The 16,092-nt window shown below is 34.1% G+C and overlaps 1 protein-coding gene and 1 pseudogene across 2 annotated transcripts; one reads left to right on the top strand and one right to left on the bottom strand.

Moving 5' to 3' along the window:
* Window positions 1-6,395: 6,395 nt before the first annotated feature.
* On the top strand, window positions 6,396-14,016 carry LOC147486242 (immune-associated nucleotide-binding protein 9-like; annotated as a pseudogene). Its single transcript, XR_015202758.1, has 6 exons — window positions 6,396-6,399; window positions 8,296-8,415; window positions 8,579-8,853; window positions 9,267-9,431; window positions 13,550-13,640; window positions 13,787-14,016. The product of XR_015202758.1 is annotated as an immune-associated nucleotide-binding protein 9-like (transcript).
* A 517-nt stretch (window positions 14,017-14,533) lies between these two features.
* LOC147486241 (uncharacterized) lies at window positions 14,534-15,502 on the bottom strand. The gene has a single exon (XM_086573689.1). The coding sequence runs from the start codon at window positions 15,500-15,502 to the stop codon at window positions 14,534-14,536; it is 969 nt and encodes a 322-aa protein (XP_086429815.1).
* Between the last annotated feature and the right edge of the window lie 590 nt (window positions 15,503-16,092).

Below are 16,092 nucleotides of genomic sequence, written 5' to 3'. Positions count from 1 at the left end.
TTATACCATGTTCCTTAATATCCATAATCGTTAGCTTGACTGACTTTGTTGTTTAAACCTTTTCAGTTCTGAAAGCTATGTCTAAACGTTAATTGTTAATATATATAGAGCCAAATAAACATGTGAACTATGCAATAAATGAAATCTATGGTGACAAGTCATTTGCTCTTGTCCTCCAAGTTCAAGTGTTATCGGTTATTTACTAGTAGATCAACTTAATTCAGTGAGTGTCTGCAACTGTATAAGATTTTCCACGGAATGACATGCATTGCAACTTACGCTTGTGAATTCATTAGATCATTATATATATTAGTTCTTTTGAATTTTGGTAAGTGCAGTCATGGTTGTGTTTTCTCATTTGAGAATAAGCAGTTCATATTGATGTTACAAGTTAATATGGATGTAACCACAAAATAATTATTTAATCATTAACATCAATGTTTAGAATTCAAGCTAATATGTGTGGGTTGACAAAGGATCTATAAGCTCAAAATGGAAGAGCACTCATTAAGTAAGCAATAATACTGCACACTAACACAGAAAAAATGACACAGTGTCGTGGCATGTTGACCTATGTCCACCTAGATGAAAATAAGAGATAAAAACTTATTTTCTCTCTCTAAAAACACTTATTCTCTTTCCATTCATAACAAATCCTCCATTCTACTAATTTTTCATGGTGTATCTTTGATGTTGCAATGATATTTCTCGGTGCAACATTGATGTTGCAGTGGTATTTTTTCAGTGCAACATTAATGTTGCAGTGGTTTTTATTGTGCAACATTGATATTGCAGTCAGTGCAACAGTTGGTTTCATGGTACAACATTGATGTTGCAATGATATTTTTCGATGCAATATTGATGTTGCAGTTAGTGCAACATGTATATTGAGTACGTGGTGTTTTTTTCAAGGTGCAACATTAATGTTGCAGTGATATTTCTCGGTGCAACATTGATGTTGCAGTCAGTGTAGTGCAACATGTATGTTGCAGTGGTGGTTGTTCATGGTGCAACATTGATATTGTAGTGATATTTCTATGTGCAACATTGATGTTGCAGTGGTGTTTTTTCATGGTACAACATTGATGTTGGAGTGCCATGTCATTGTATTGGTTAACCATGTTATTTTTTCTGTGTTAGTGTAGAATTATTGTTAAGTGAGAGGGTGATGGTTGAAATCCATGTAGATCCGGCGAGTTATTAGCACTAGTTTTAGTCATAAAAGAAATATAGTTCAACAGTAGTGTTCGTATGTCATATAATCGAAATTTGTAGTAGTTTTATAAAGAAATTAATGTTATTACTTCTAAATAATAGGATCTAGGATAGTTATCATTTCAATTGCTTCTATGTTGTTTTTGTTGGTTAGGAAGTCAAATGAGTTTGACGTTGTGTATTTGCAATATCAAGTGTACTTGACATTGCAAATTGATTAAGAATTGTGACGTTTTATGCACACAAGTTAGGATAGGTCCAATAAATTGGAATAATAGAGATGATAAATAGATAGCTTAATTATGATTAGTGGCAGTTTGGTTTTGAGTGTGTATATGACTTATTGTGATTGTCAATTATACTTCTTTACCATAGATGATACAAGTTTTACATTCAACACCAATTGATAATTGAAGCATGAGACTTTCTTGGATTAACACTAACTTGGTAGCAATGTCAAGTGCATTTGACATTGCAACATTCATGTTGCAGTGGGATATCCAATTTTGGGGAAAATTTCTCTTGACATTATAACATTCATGTTGCAATGGGATATATAGTTTTGGGAGAAATTTCGCTAGAGAAATCTAACGAATTATTGAAGACAAAATTATTGGAAGAAATTTCACAAAAATTTCGAAACAAAGTTCACAAGTTTTTGAAACAATACAAGCCGGGTTTCATATATTTGATGTTTGTATTAAAGGGCAAACTGGTAATATAACTAAAAAATCAACCGGGTGGGTTTTATTCATAAATAACAAACGGGGTGTCTTTTCTCTATAATTATTTTGGAACTGTGGGTTTTAGGCCCACTCTCTGAAGACAAAGACACATGTATGGGTAGACTTTGGACCTGGGCTGCTTTTGGGTGATGTAACTGAGAACAATATCGACACAGGGTCATTGTAGTATGGTTGTTATATTTTTTTCATCACTCATCCAAATTAAAGGCATTCCTAAACACCATATATAGTTCAAAATTAAACATTTTTTTTTCTTTTTTAGGTGAAATATAGTATAAAATCTCAAGTGGGTTGAAACACTAAATTCCAAATAATAATAATAATAATAATAATAATAATAATAATAATAATAATAACCAAACAAAAATATAAACAAAGTTTTAATCATCCTCCCTTAATAGTTAATCCGACTAACACTTGAAGCACAACAAAACAAGGTTTAACCATGGGTGCAACTTATTAATTACTAGAATAATAGTTTCCAAGTTCGATCAGGGAGTATTAGGATGCAACAAGTTGCCATAGGGGGGGAATAGGATTTGTTGTATGTTATGAAATGACTAGTAGCGCAATTTGTAGCGAGCTTGTCTACTACGTACATTTGTTTGTATGCCTTATTACTGATATCCAATCCAATAAACATATAGTTGGTTTATTATTATTATTTTTTTTAAATGCAATGACATTGTGACATTACCAATTATAAGAAAAAATGAATGAAGAAAATAAGACTTCACTTTGGTCCTCACAATAGAATGTCAAATGTTGATGATACCATATATAATAATTAACTTTCACTAACTATTGAGTTGTTGTTTGACAATAGCCATATTCTTTTTCCTCAATTTAGAGGAAAACCCAATCTTTGAATTGGCATTATATGTTTCTCCTATTCTCTAGGAGTCATTATTAAGAGAATTTTATTTCCCTCTGCGACATATCTCAATATGTCCATTCCTGAGGCAAACATATCTCGGTCGGGGCATCTTCTTCCACATCTTTCTTTCCGCCAACATTCTTCTTGGTCGGGATCCAGCAGTTCTCTCTAGACTTGCCACCTAACAACATCTTAGTGTATCAATATATGTTTTGCTTGGAGAATAAATTTAACATTAAGATAGCAATCAACATTCATTATATATATATTAACTTGTTGGTTGACATTTTCTTCTGTTTAAAACCAAATATGATTTTTCTATTTTATATCGATGTTGTCTCCCTCCTCTAGAAGTAAATGAAAGAATGTAGATTCACATATTCAACCATTCTATATAGTACATTTGGTTTATTTTAAGAGCTAAATGTCCCAAATTTAAATTGGATAATAAATATCTCTTAAGAAAATGAAGCTGAAACAAAAATATGAACTCACTATAAAGTAGACCCGTGCATACGCATCAACTCTTTTGAAAACTTGCTCAACAATCATAACTATACATATAGAAATATTCTAACAAATTGTGATTCATGTTTTTGTCGCTAACCCGTTTTAATTTCCTAACAAATTGTTTTAATAAAGTCTTAAAAATTCATTTTAATTTCTCAATAAATTGTTTTAATTAAGTTTTAAAAACCCATTTTTTAATTGGGGGAGAGATCCCATTTTAATTTAGATGTGTGATTCCCGTTTTTAATAGGAGAAGGATTCTAATTTTAATTAGAAGTGGTAGATTTTGTTTTTTCAATAGGGGAGGAATTCCCATTATAATAGGAGAAAGATTCTTATTTTAATTAGAAGTGTTAGAATTTCTCTTTTTAATATATAGGAGAGGAATTCTTGTTTTAATAGGAGATGATGATACGGAATTTTAATAGAGTTCGAAAAATACCCTTTGTGGGAGCTTTAATATGAAGATAGAGATTAAAACTAAAAAAACTATGCAAATTTCTCAAGAAAAAATAAAATAAAATAGGTACAAAAAGAAAAAAAAATGTGAATATAAGCTAAACCTTGCATTTGATTATAGCTAAATATGGTTTAACCTTTCAAAAAATAACTTAAACCCTCAAATAATTAGTCAAAGAGGGAAAAATAAATAAATAAAATAAAGGTATGAGAATTCACTAACTTACCATTTTGCTTTCGAGCTTCCAAATTTGTACCAACACGTGGTAAGAAAACTCCGGTACCTTTTATCAAACTTGCTCCATTTGCCTCGAAAGGATAAAAGCATCTCAATTGGTTTTGTTGCTTTTGAAGATCTCTACTTCTAACTTGACCAAACATATACCTCTGCAAATAAAAAATACACCCAAAAAACATATGAAAGTGAGTTTTTAATTTAAAACGGGAAAAAAAAATCCACAAAATCAAAAGCAAATGTATAGTAATAAAGAAACACCTCAAATAGTAAAATCAAAATTAGTTTTTCTAAACAATTTGTTTTAGTACTCGTACATGAGTATAAACATGTTCAATAGGGTGAAGCTAGTAGCCAGATGTCAACTCAACACGATAGCCACCTTGATCATTACAATAAACTTTGCCAACCACACTAGTACCTTTAACAACAGAATTATAACCATAATTACCACCATCACGAACCTGGAAACCCAATCTGATTTGATTCGGATAAAATGAACTTATTGGAGTAATTGGATGAATCTGGCAAAAGAAAACATTTTGCAAAAAATTAAATAAAATAATAGTTTGATTCACATAGAAAATGGATTAAAGAGTAAAGTTAAATGAACCTGTGTGTTTTGGGTAGGCATCCTAGCATTTTTGGTATGGGCTTGTTGTTGTTGTTGCTCCTGTCGAGCATAAGTATAAAGTTGTTGCGCGAGTTCCTCCATGTAAGTAAGTTCCGATGGAAGTTCTATTTCTGGTTGCTTAATTTTAGCAGATTTTTCATCTGGAAAATCATCAGATGGAAGCCAAAGTTTCCTGTCATAACAGTTTGGTGGAAAGTTTGCCATTTCCTAAACAGAGACAAAGAAGTTATGGAAATGGTAGAAAAAATAGGAAGAAAAAAAAAAGGACAAAATACTTGATTTCAGGGAGAAATTTAATTTAGATATGATGTTAAACAAGTTTCTCTTACTCGCTATGTAGACGCCACTCAATTAGCTCTCACTATTCAACCATTTTGCTTCCTCATTTCTCAACTATCCCTAAATTTTGTTCCTTTTAAAGTTTTTTAACATCAGACGAGATTATGGCCCAAGGACAAAACTCAATAATAATTTCGCAGTAAGTCCACTTTGATTTTTCATTTCCCCATAATCCCCAAACCAGGCTGACGTCATTATTTTTTTACTTATAATTTCAGCTCAAGGACACATTTTCAATTTTAATTTCGCCATAAATCCTATGTGAATTTAAATTTACATAGTTTACTTTTCATATGTAAATTTAAATTTGCATATAGAAATATAAATTTACATATGCAAATATAAATTTACATAGTTTTCTTTTCATATGTAAAGTTAAATTTGTATATGAAACTATAAGTTTACATATGAAAATTTAACTTTATATATGTATATGAAATTTCATATGTAAATTTAAATTTACATAGGACTTATGGCGAAATTAAAATTGAAGTGGGGCAGGGCATAAATATTTGAGAAACTTAGGCTTTTAGCCCAATTACTAGTTTTAACATTGTCAAATGGCTTAGAATACCCTTTTGACACAAGCCACATTTAGTTTTTTTAGGGTATAGTTCTCATTTTAAGTTATAAGTATGAGAAATTACAACTTTCAACAACGTCTACCCTCTATATATACCATTCCCTTTAACAGCGCACCGAGGTAAGATCAACCCCTTTCTATACGAAAGAAATTCAAGTAGTTGTTGCATGATATGCTCATCCTAAGCATAATCACAAATTCGGAATTCGGCATCAATTCGGCAAAGATGAAATCGTTAATTCATAGAAATTCGTTAAAAAATTTGAAAAAAATCTCCCATAAATAATTAAAACATAAAATAGTATGCAATGCATGATTGTTCATTATGTCAGGGTTACTTTGAGCATATATCAAATTCAAAATTTGCAAATATATATATGTAAAACCTTGTTATATCTTATGATATCCTACAAATAATTGTAATTTAGAAAATAAAATATTAAAATAAAAGAATAGAAAGTTATCTATCATCAAAAAAATCGGAAAAAATCGGTAAATATCGAGAATTAGGAGACTTTTACCGTTTTTATTGTTTATTCATTTTTGAAATTCGGTAACCTGTCAATTCAGAGACTTTTTACGTTTTATTGAAAAAAATCAGAGATTTTTGTGACTATGATCCTAAGCAATAAAAAAAATTCATGCTGGTTTATCTATTATCCAATCCAACGAGAAAATCGAATGCAATAAACAAATGAAATTGATGTCTTCTCTATGTTAAATGGTGGCCAAAATTACCTACTCCAACATAGGGGTGTAATACGGGGAAGGCCAGGTCAATCGCGGGTCAAATAGTGATGGGTCGGTGAGGGACGGGTTGAAGTGTCATGTCTTAGTACCATCACCCAGCCTATTGGATCAGCCTACGGGGCGGGTCATTCGGGTTGGGTGGAAATTATCATTTTAACCCAATTTCACACTCTTCAAAAAAAAAAAAAAAAAAAAAAAACTTTATAATTCTGCAAGTAATATCTTTCCAATTCATAACATAGAGAAAAAAAAAATGGAATCAATCAATGAAAAATAAACAAAAATAAAAAACTTGAGCTTTAACCCAAAACCATATCTGAAAATTTGAAATTTCCTTCTCGTAATTTACCATTTGTAAATTTATTATTTTCCATAACATGATAAAATGAAGATGGGAGCAAGAATCTATAGTACAAAACAATAAAATATAAACTATAAGAATTCAAAATTAATACAATGATGAATGATTCACCATCTTCTCCAAAATTCGAAAGTTGAATTTAAACTCTTGATATTTGCCCAATGTTCAAATTTGAATATTTGAAATTGATGTTGAACTCATAAGTTTGTGTTCATATCCCAAAAATTAAAAGAAAATATAAAGAAAATACAAAAATATTAGAGTGGAGTCTTGAAATTGTGCGGGTCAATGGAGTTGGGTCAACGACTTTTGACACGGTGTGAGTCAAGCGGCTTGACGGGCCGGGTTTGAGCATAGAACCTATACCCATAGCCAGGGGCGTATCCAGGAATATTAATCTGGGGTCTTTGTACTTAAGTTAAATAAAAAAAAAAAAATTATAACAATGTCCCACCAAAAACTATACATGCATCATTTTTGATTTCATATTTTCGACAAACATTATACCAAAAAGTAATCATCTTCATTATACTATTCAAAATGAACAAAAACAAATATTTTCACATAGACACATACTCACAATAGATCTTGACAAATATAACAAAAGACATCCAAATGTTAAAACATGACACTAATGAAATCGTGACTTGCGAGGTTTCTTATCAAATTCATCTATTACTAACTTTATATCAACTTCGTTAGCAAACTCCCTTTCGATGTATATAACCTTGCAATCCGCAAGAAACTCATCATCCATCTTGTTATGGAGTTGTGTTTTGACAAGTTTCATAGCTCAAAAGACTCGTTCAGCAGTCGTTGTAGAGATAGGAAGAGTCAAGACAAGACAAATTAATCTATCAATCAAATGATAAATAGTTGACTTTCTTGTTTCAACTAAAGCTCGACATAACTCAGAAATGGTAGACAATTTCTGAAAACAAGGATGACGAGTCACATCAAGCTTATAATGTTGTAGTTGACTTCTCAAAATAAGTATCTCATGCTTCGTGAAGTCTTCATAATAATATTTCTCAGCGAGCTTGCAAATATCATCAATATGAAAGTGCTTAAAGGCATCTTTCGGGTCCAAATTAAAGCCGAATTAAGAGAAAGAAGCTCAATTGTCTCCTCAGAGAATCTACTCTTCAACTCCACCAACTGCACTACACCATAATAGGATATTTGCAACACGCACATTTTTTGCTTTGCAACGGTTATTTATCGTTAGTAAATTGCCAACGCTATATAAGTGTTAGCAATGTTGTAAAGCGTTACTTTATTTTGGTGAATTTGTGAAATTAATTGCTAACGCTTGAAAATCGTTTGAGAAGTGTTATAAATTCAAAAAACCAAAACAACGTCAAAATTTCGAAAATAGGGAAACAAAAAAGAAATCGCGCTCGGTATATAGAAAACCTCCATTTCTTTCTCACAGCCGCTAGTTTAGGGTTTTCTTATCTTTCTCTCCTTCAACCCCTCCTGCTCTTCCCCAGAACAATCACTTCCTACCTTCTTCTTCCTTTTCTAATTCCCAACAAATGGATTGTGTTGAAACCAAAGCTTTGAAAACCAGTTTTTGGCCTGAGATGTCTGCTTTGAAAACAACAACAACGACCCAGCAAGTTCATCTGGTGTTACAAGTACTTGTGAACTGCAGAGATCTGTTTTAAGAGATGGCCAAATATTAAATATTATTGATACTCCAGGTAGTTTATTGATCTATTTGAATTTGTGTCAACCTTTTTTTGGTTGCCTTTTAATTAGAGTATTTGATAGGATTAGAGAAGAGAAAGTAGTTTTACAAATCATGGGTTGAGTAGCACACCCATTTCTGGTCTTAAAATGCTGATGCAAAAAATTTGTTTGTAGGTCTCTTTGATTTTTCTGTGGGATCTAACATTGTCGGCAAAGAGATTGTCAATTGTATTCGTTTGGATAAGGATGGGATTCATGCGGTTCTTGCTGTTTTTTCTGTTAGGACTCGTTTTTCACTTGAAGAAGCCGCAATTCAAACTCTGAAAAACTTTTTTGGAGAGAAAATTGTCGATTACATGATTGTTGTTTTTACTGGTGGTGATGAACTTGAAGATAATGACGAGACCCTATAAGATTATCTGGGTCATGAGTGCCCTAAACCTTTACAGGTCATGTTTCATCTTTTTATCCAATACTAAGTACTAAGTACTAACTACAATATTGGTAATTGTTTCAGTTGTCCATGTTGTATGAGCACCTGAATCTCATAGAAAGTGCACTCAAATTTTTTATGACATTGCCTGCATCATTAGATCTCCCAAACTTTTTGTTTGGTGCAATCACCACTCTTCTTCTAGCCACCTTGTCCTTCTGTTTCATCTTACATTGCCTTTTTCGGAAAATTCCCCAAATGAGTACATTACTGTTTATGAAAGAAGATATATTACATGAAAGACTTTAGTATTGATGTCTCACCTGTGTCGAAGTTAAGAATACACAAGTACTTATATTGTTATCAACATTGAAATTTTTTATATGAGTCAAAGTTTATTAACAGTTCAAATGTGTAATCTTGATGCAGGAAATTCTTAAGTCGTGCAAAAATCGTGTTGTGCTTTTCGATAACAAGGCCAGGGATGAAAATAAGAAGGATGAACAGCTTAAAGAAGTGCTATCCCTTATAAACAAGGTCATAGCTGAAAATGGTGGGAAACCGTATACAGATGAGTTCTTTGAGAAACTAAAGGTGAAGATGCTTTTTTACTTTTATATTTATAATTTTGTTTTCATGCCTCTGTCCGTCTTGCGTGTATAGCTATGCACACATAGTTGCACATTATGATTTTGAATTTGGTGTTTTCAAGTGCAGCTTTATGTAAGTTACCTTATTATCTAAACATGACTATTGGGTGAGCTTGTCGCAGTTCAAGCAGTCTGATTTGAATTTTACTTCAGTTCACCCACTTTTGAAGTGTTTGGAATTAGAAGATCCATACTTGGAATCTTTGCAAATTCAGAACCTATGGATTACAACGTACCATTGTTGTTTTGGAGTTTTCCTTATATGGCGCATGATGCCACTATTATGGTCTGTAGGAAATTAGCATCCAAGACTCAATAATGTTTTCTTACTTCTAAATAATGCAAGAGTAGATGTTATATTTAATTCGGGTTGTCCCCTCAGTATGTGGCAAAATTTCTTTGCTTTCCTTTAGGCAGTCATTGAGTGTATATTGGGTTTGTCCAGTTTTGTTGAAGGAGTTGTTGGTTCCTTGAACCTCAAGATACCGCTCTTTGAAAGGAAATAGGATTTTGTTGTATTATTTAACTATGCAATCAATGTGTGTCATATGGCTCTAGAGAAATAAATGGCATTTCAAAGGGTTGGTGATATCTATGGAGGTATATATCGTATTAGTTAAGGGTTGTATTATTCTTCTAATAGTGCTATTTGTTGACTTAGTTCTTAATAAGCCAGTTCATCCTATTCATTATCAGAATCTATTATCATGTCTCTTTCTTTATTCAAAGCTCGTATGTCTCCACTTCTAGGTTCGCGTCGTCCACAGTCTCCATCTTCTAGCGTCTCATATCCCACCTCTCTTTCTTACAACCTACAAAGGTCTACACAGACCAACCCTGTTATTGCTTGGTTAAAAACTAATAAGACTCAGCCAATAGATGCTGCAGCACCCCAACTACCTTTCGGCTTGCAAGGTATCAAGCTTGATGTGGGGCATCCAACCCTACAACCACCAGCCCATCGGCAAAGCCCTATTGATGCACCTATCGAATCCCATCACTTAAGTGAGATGACAAATGTGTTGTTTAATCAAATAAAGCAAGAAGGTTATAAGGAATTTGATCCTCTAAATAGATCGAGTTATAGCAGTTCCGTAGTCCATGCACCCACCACAATCCTTCTTATTCATTATACCACCTTTCAACAGGCTCTTTTACTATCTCTGTTAACTGGGTTTTTAGTATGGTGGATGTTAGTACCAAAGATACAACTTGCAATTCCTAGGAATGCATTTTCTACGAAATATGCTCGCCTGTTCAAGGACGCTGCAGAGGGTAGGGTAAGAACATTCGACTTTCCACATTTCAATGGAGTGTTTCACAACCAACTTCAAAATGACTTTTCAAAAGAGAAGTTTCAAACGGAGATGAAACACGAGTTGGCTATAATAAAAAACGAAGCACACGTTGCAATGAAGAAAGAGACTAAGCCTCTTCCTCCTACAGTCAAAACTCTCGCATTGGCTACTATGGTCGGTGCTATCCTTATTGCTGTATTATTGAATGAGACTGTACTATCGGATGGTAATTAGCTAATTCTCAGATCAAGTCAGATGATGGACTAGTGGTGATAATGAGTGGAAGATAAAGACAAGATTACGTATGTTATCGTTTCAATGTTGTTGCTTTTCGACTATTACGAAATCGGGTGTTGTTATGTCGGTGTAGTTTAGGCTTATAGAGAAAAATGTAATTCACCTAGAATGAGGCCCCGGTAACCACTATGGTATTGGGGAGAGGAAAGTGGGTATGTGGGTTCCTCTCGCTAGAAGATAGACATATATTGCTCGTTAGAGTGATTAGTAAGAAAATCGACTAGTCGCATAGCTAGGTTCCATTCCCTTCCGAAGTGACGTAAAGGGCTTATATTCATAACTGTTTAGAGTTACAAGAGGTCAGTCAGTGAAAATCTTGCAACTAACCGGCCCAGCTGATGGAACATTTACTGTGTTGCGGGCATGAAAAAGTGCTTATTATATTTACAGTGGGGAATATTGATGGACGTAAGACAGAGATTATGAAAGCTATTGATGAGAGAAAGGATCTTCAAGAGCTTAAGAAGGAGAGGAAGGTCATTTATTATTTACCAAGCTATAGTCTGCCGTAGAGGGTAGGAAGGTAGTGACTTACAAGAGGTCAAAGGGAAAGTAGAACTTCTTCGGTAAAGGACTAAAAGCAAGTAGGGGTGGCTGAGGCTATGGGTATAGGTAAGCATCCGGGGCTGGGATTTGCGAAGAGCAGCACCTTACGATGTTCATGATCAAATGGTAAGCATCAAGTAGACAAATGAAGTCGAATTAGCCTAGCCTAACCCTCCTTTGGAGGCCTCTACCTATTGAGTTACCTCTCCTGGGGTTCAAGCAGAGTCGAGGTAAGCCTCTTTTTATCCTATTTCGTTATGCATCTGGTTCTGTTATACTTATCTATCTCAGGCCACTTAAAACCATACGGAAGCATGACTTTGGGGTATAGGGAGAGATTATCAAGATCTGCAACATCATACTTGTCACCACTCAACTTATTGACTGCCCGTTCAAGGCGACTAATCTTCTCCATTAGAGGATCGGACGACTTTGGTGGGACGTATGGCACTATCTGATTCATGGGAGTGGGAGCCAAGTACACGGCCGGTACTGCAAGAGGCTTTTTTCAGATCTCTTTCTCATAATGATCCACAGGTTCAGGAATTGCGGGCTGATTCCCTGAACTGGGTCTACAGGTCTAGCATCTGCTACTCTTGGTTGGCTTTGTGGTTGTGGATCTGTGTCCCTGTCCCTTTCTTATGATTCAATTCCTTTCTTTCTTTTGCTCACTCAGTAATCGTATCAGCCAGAATAAGCTTCCCGTGAACAAAGCGGGCTCTATCGAGTAAGCCCAATCAAAACCAACCCAAGCTCTACCAAGTAAGGGCTATAAATAAACTAGTTTAGCGAAGCCCAGCATAGATCTCCTTTGCTTCAATGCTTAGGATCCGGTTCTGGTATTCGTACTATTAGCGCGAGAGGAACTACGAGATTGATCTCCTTGGGAATCCCTTGCTAGACCCCCTTCCCTTGGGATTCCATACCGACCGCTACTAAGACCGGGGATGCTGTGCCTTTGGGTCCTTTCATAGTGGAGTTGGTCGAACGAAAAGAACCTGCTCGAAGACCCCATTATTGCGTGAACTGCTGCTGTTATGAAATTATCGTGTACTGTGTATACTGGACATTCATTTAATGAATCAACTACGTTAATGGCTATTAAGGCATCCTTCTGATGAATAAAATTGGCGCAGGTAGCCATTTGACTCTTGCGCGTATCCCTATCCAATGTAGGAATTCGAAGAGTTACCCAATGACCTCTTATTCCTTTTTTATTAGAAACCTTTATTTCTACTTTCTCGCTACACATATAGTTATGAACTGTTGTGAAATACTCTATGCTATAGAATACTGGTCTCTTCCAGAAAGAACATGACCAACCGATTAGGTTAATCAATCTCGTGAGATCATATATACCCGCATATTTGCATTGCCAAAATTGAAAATATAATTTCGCTATAGGATAATAATCCTTATAACTTAGCAATGAACCATAAACTTCACTAATGTCATGAGACATTGCTATTATACTCTTACCGTATATCAATGGCATATAGAGTCATTTCACTAGCTTTCTTGTTAACCTTGATTTAATGATATCACTATCCAATTCTTTAGAAAGGAATTCTTGCAATTGTAACTGCAATATTTCATATAAATCAAATATATTATTATTATCGTGAAAGGGCATAATAAGATTTGTTTCCATACCTAGTTCTAGGTTAAGCAAAAAGTAACCCATAAATTGATAAGCACTAGCTGATGTATCTTGAGTCACTGGAACTCTAGAGAAACCCTCAATTCTCTCATGAGTATGTGTGATTTCGGTAGACATCACTTTTGCCATGAACTAAAATGGACAGTCCTAGGTTTATAGAAGTGGTGATTTTGTTTATATATAAAGTGTTTCAAAGCCTTTTAGAATAGCTAGATAGATCATTTTGTTGTCGTTCAATGTGTTGTTCAGTGTGTTGTGTAGGGTATCAATTTGATGGAGGGAAAAACAAGAAGCAGACCAAAATAATTGCTCCCCAATCAAATGATCATGCTACCTCAAGCTCATCGTCAAGGTAAAAGCTTAAAATTCCACCCTCCATTTTCTCATTTGTTCAACTTCTTACTTCCTTTAGGTGGATTTTCAAATATTTAATTAATTGCATGAGTTTAATTAGTACTATTGTATTTCTAAATTCATTATTTGTTTTGTGAATTTTAGGAATTAGATGGACTTTGTGGAGCCACACTATGATTTATAGTGAGTGAAGCCATTACCAATACTTGGTATTGCAATGATTCGAGATTGCTTGGAAAATCATATTGAATATGTTACCCTTATTTGTAAATATGAATTTGTAACTCTTAGAAAATATTTTGAAATTATATTGCATACATGGTTTAACGAATATCCTATTTTTTCAGTCTTTTGCTTGTCAAATGGTATGAAAAGGCAATGGGCCGGGACTTTATCATGGAATCGAGATGTTTGTTTCAATATAGAAATGAGATGTTTGTTTCAATATATAACAAGTAGTGTTATTTTTGCAGGTTAAGTGCGTCCTAATAAAATGAAATGGGGCAGGTTTAGCTTGTTACAAAATATGAGATTTTTTTTTATTTGCAACCCATCAGCAACGGTTCATAACCGTTACAAATTTAAAAACGTTGCTAAAATTTTGTACGAAACAAGTATAAACAAGCGTTACAAATAATATTTGCAACGCTTAAAAACCGTTGGAAACAAAACTTTCCAACGGTTAATAAGCGTTGGAAATTTCTGTTTGCAACGCTTAATAAGCGTTGGAATTTTCAGTTTGCAACGGTTAATAACCGTTAGGAATTTCTGTTTGCAACTCTTTTTTACCGTTGCAAAAATTTCCAACACTTTACCCACGCCATATTTGCAACGTTTAAAAAATGTTGCAAAAATTATTAGCAATGGTTTTTTGCCGTTGCAAATAGCCTGTTATAGTGTAGTGTGGTAATCTATTACAACATTGAATATATCAACGTAGTAGTGGTGCTCAACTATAATACAATCATTCTGCTGGCAAGAATGACGTGTACCCATCATATGACGATAGATCATATTAGGAATATCAATGTCATGCTTCTTGCAAAAAGAAATCACATCCCCAAAGAAACTATCCCAATTTGTTTCTCTAAACTCTTGAAGAAGCTCCTTCATACTTGAGATTAAACCCATGACATTTAGAATGTCTTGAGACTTCACTTGCAAAGCTTTACATGGTACATTTGTGATTCCCATAGTCTTATGCAATAAATAAAACATAAAGATAAATTCAGAGTCTCTCATAGCAACATAAGAACCCTTAGCTACCCCATGCATGGTGTTACTAGATCCATTCTTCATGATGATTTCAAGAACCGTACAAATTGTATCATACATCTCCATCAAGCTACAAATAGATTCATAGTGAGAACTCCATCGAGTTTCTCCAGCTCGTTGCAATGTACAAACTTGATTAGCACCTCGTCCACTATTAAGCTCACCAATTACTAACAAGTTTTCAATTTCCTCTTTTCGAGCTTTCTCTAACTCTTTCTTCCTCTTAGGCAGAACATGGAGATTAACAATGGATGCCAACTTTGAAAAGAATAACCAAACATTGGAAACATCTTTAGAAGCCGCAACTAATGCAAGTTGTAGTCGATGCACAAAACAATGCACATAATATGCATAAGGACACTCCTTAAGAAATAGTTCTTGTAATCCATTCCATTGACCACGCATATTACTAGCACCATCATAACCTTGGCCTCTCATATTTCCAATAAGCAAATTCTTACAAGCAAGAACTTTGGAAATCTCTTTTTTCAAAGTTAATGTATAAGTGTCTTCAACACCAACAATAGCAAAAAACCTCTCTCTAACAAAACCATCACGATTAACAAATCTTATAATAATTGCCATTTGCTCTCTCCGTGAATTATCTTGTGCTTCATCCACAAGGATACAAAACTTTGCATCACCAACATCCTCACGTATTTTCTTTCTTACATTTTAGGCAAATATATGCAAAAGTGCCTTTTAAATACCATATGAAGTATACATGGCATTTCCCGAACAATTACCTACTATTTCAGCAACTTTCTTGTTCAACAATTTTGAAAACTCGAACATTGCAGGAAAGCTTCCACAATTCTTTGATTTCTTTTACTCATCATGGCCTCTAAAAGGAAACCCTTGTAGTGCAAGCATTCGAATACATTGAACAACATTTCGGAGTAGGATCCGATTATTTGCAATCGATTCATTAGAAAGTCTATTGAGAACACTATCTATATATTGAGAAGGATTCATTAGATTCTCACAATACAATGTTGCCGACCTATGTGGAGAACAAAGACCACCTTCATGTTTCAAAAAAGGACATTGCTTCCCATTGTTAACTTTCCTCTAATTTTGAAACCCATTAATGGTAAACACTTGATGCTTCGGAGGATTGGTTTCAAAAAGAAAACAATAGAAACAATATGCTTTATCCTTGTGGAGTGAGTACT

The sequence above is a fragment of the Coptis chinensis genome, chromosome 7 (assembly GCF_015680905.1).
Source record: "Coptis chinensis isolate HL-2020 chromosome 7, ASM1568090v1, whole genome shotgun sequence".
Lineage (NCBI taxonomy): Eukaryota > Viridiplantae > Streptophyta > Magnoliopsida > Ranunculales > Ranunculaceae > Coptis > Coptis chinensis.
Note: the sequence above shows the minus strand (reverse complement) of the source record. Positions and strands in the feature narration are given on the sequence as shown.

Coding starts and splice junctions, on each gene's coding strand:
- LOC147486241 (XM_086573689.1), bottom strand. CDS start 15,502: ATGGCAATTATTATAAGATTTGTTAATCGTGATGGTTTTGTTAGAGAG.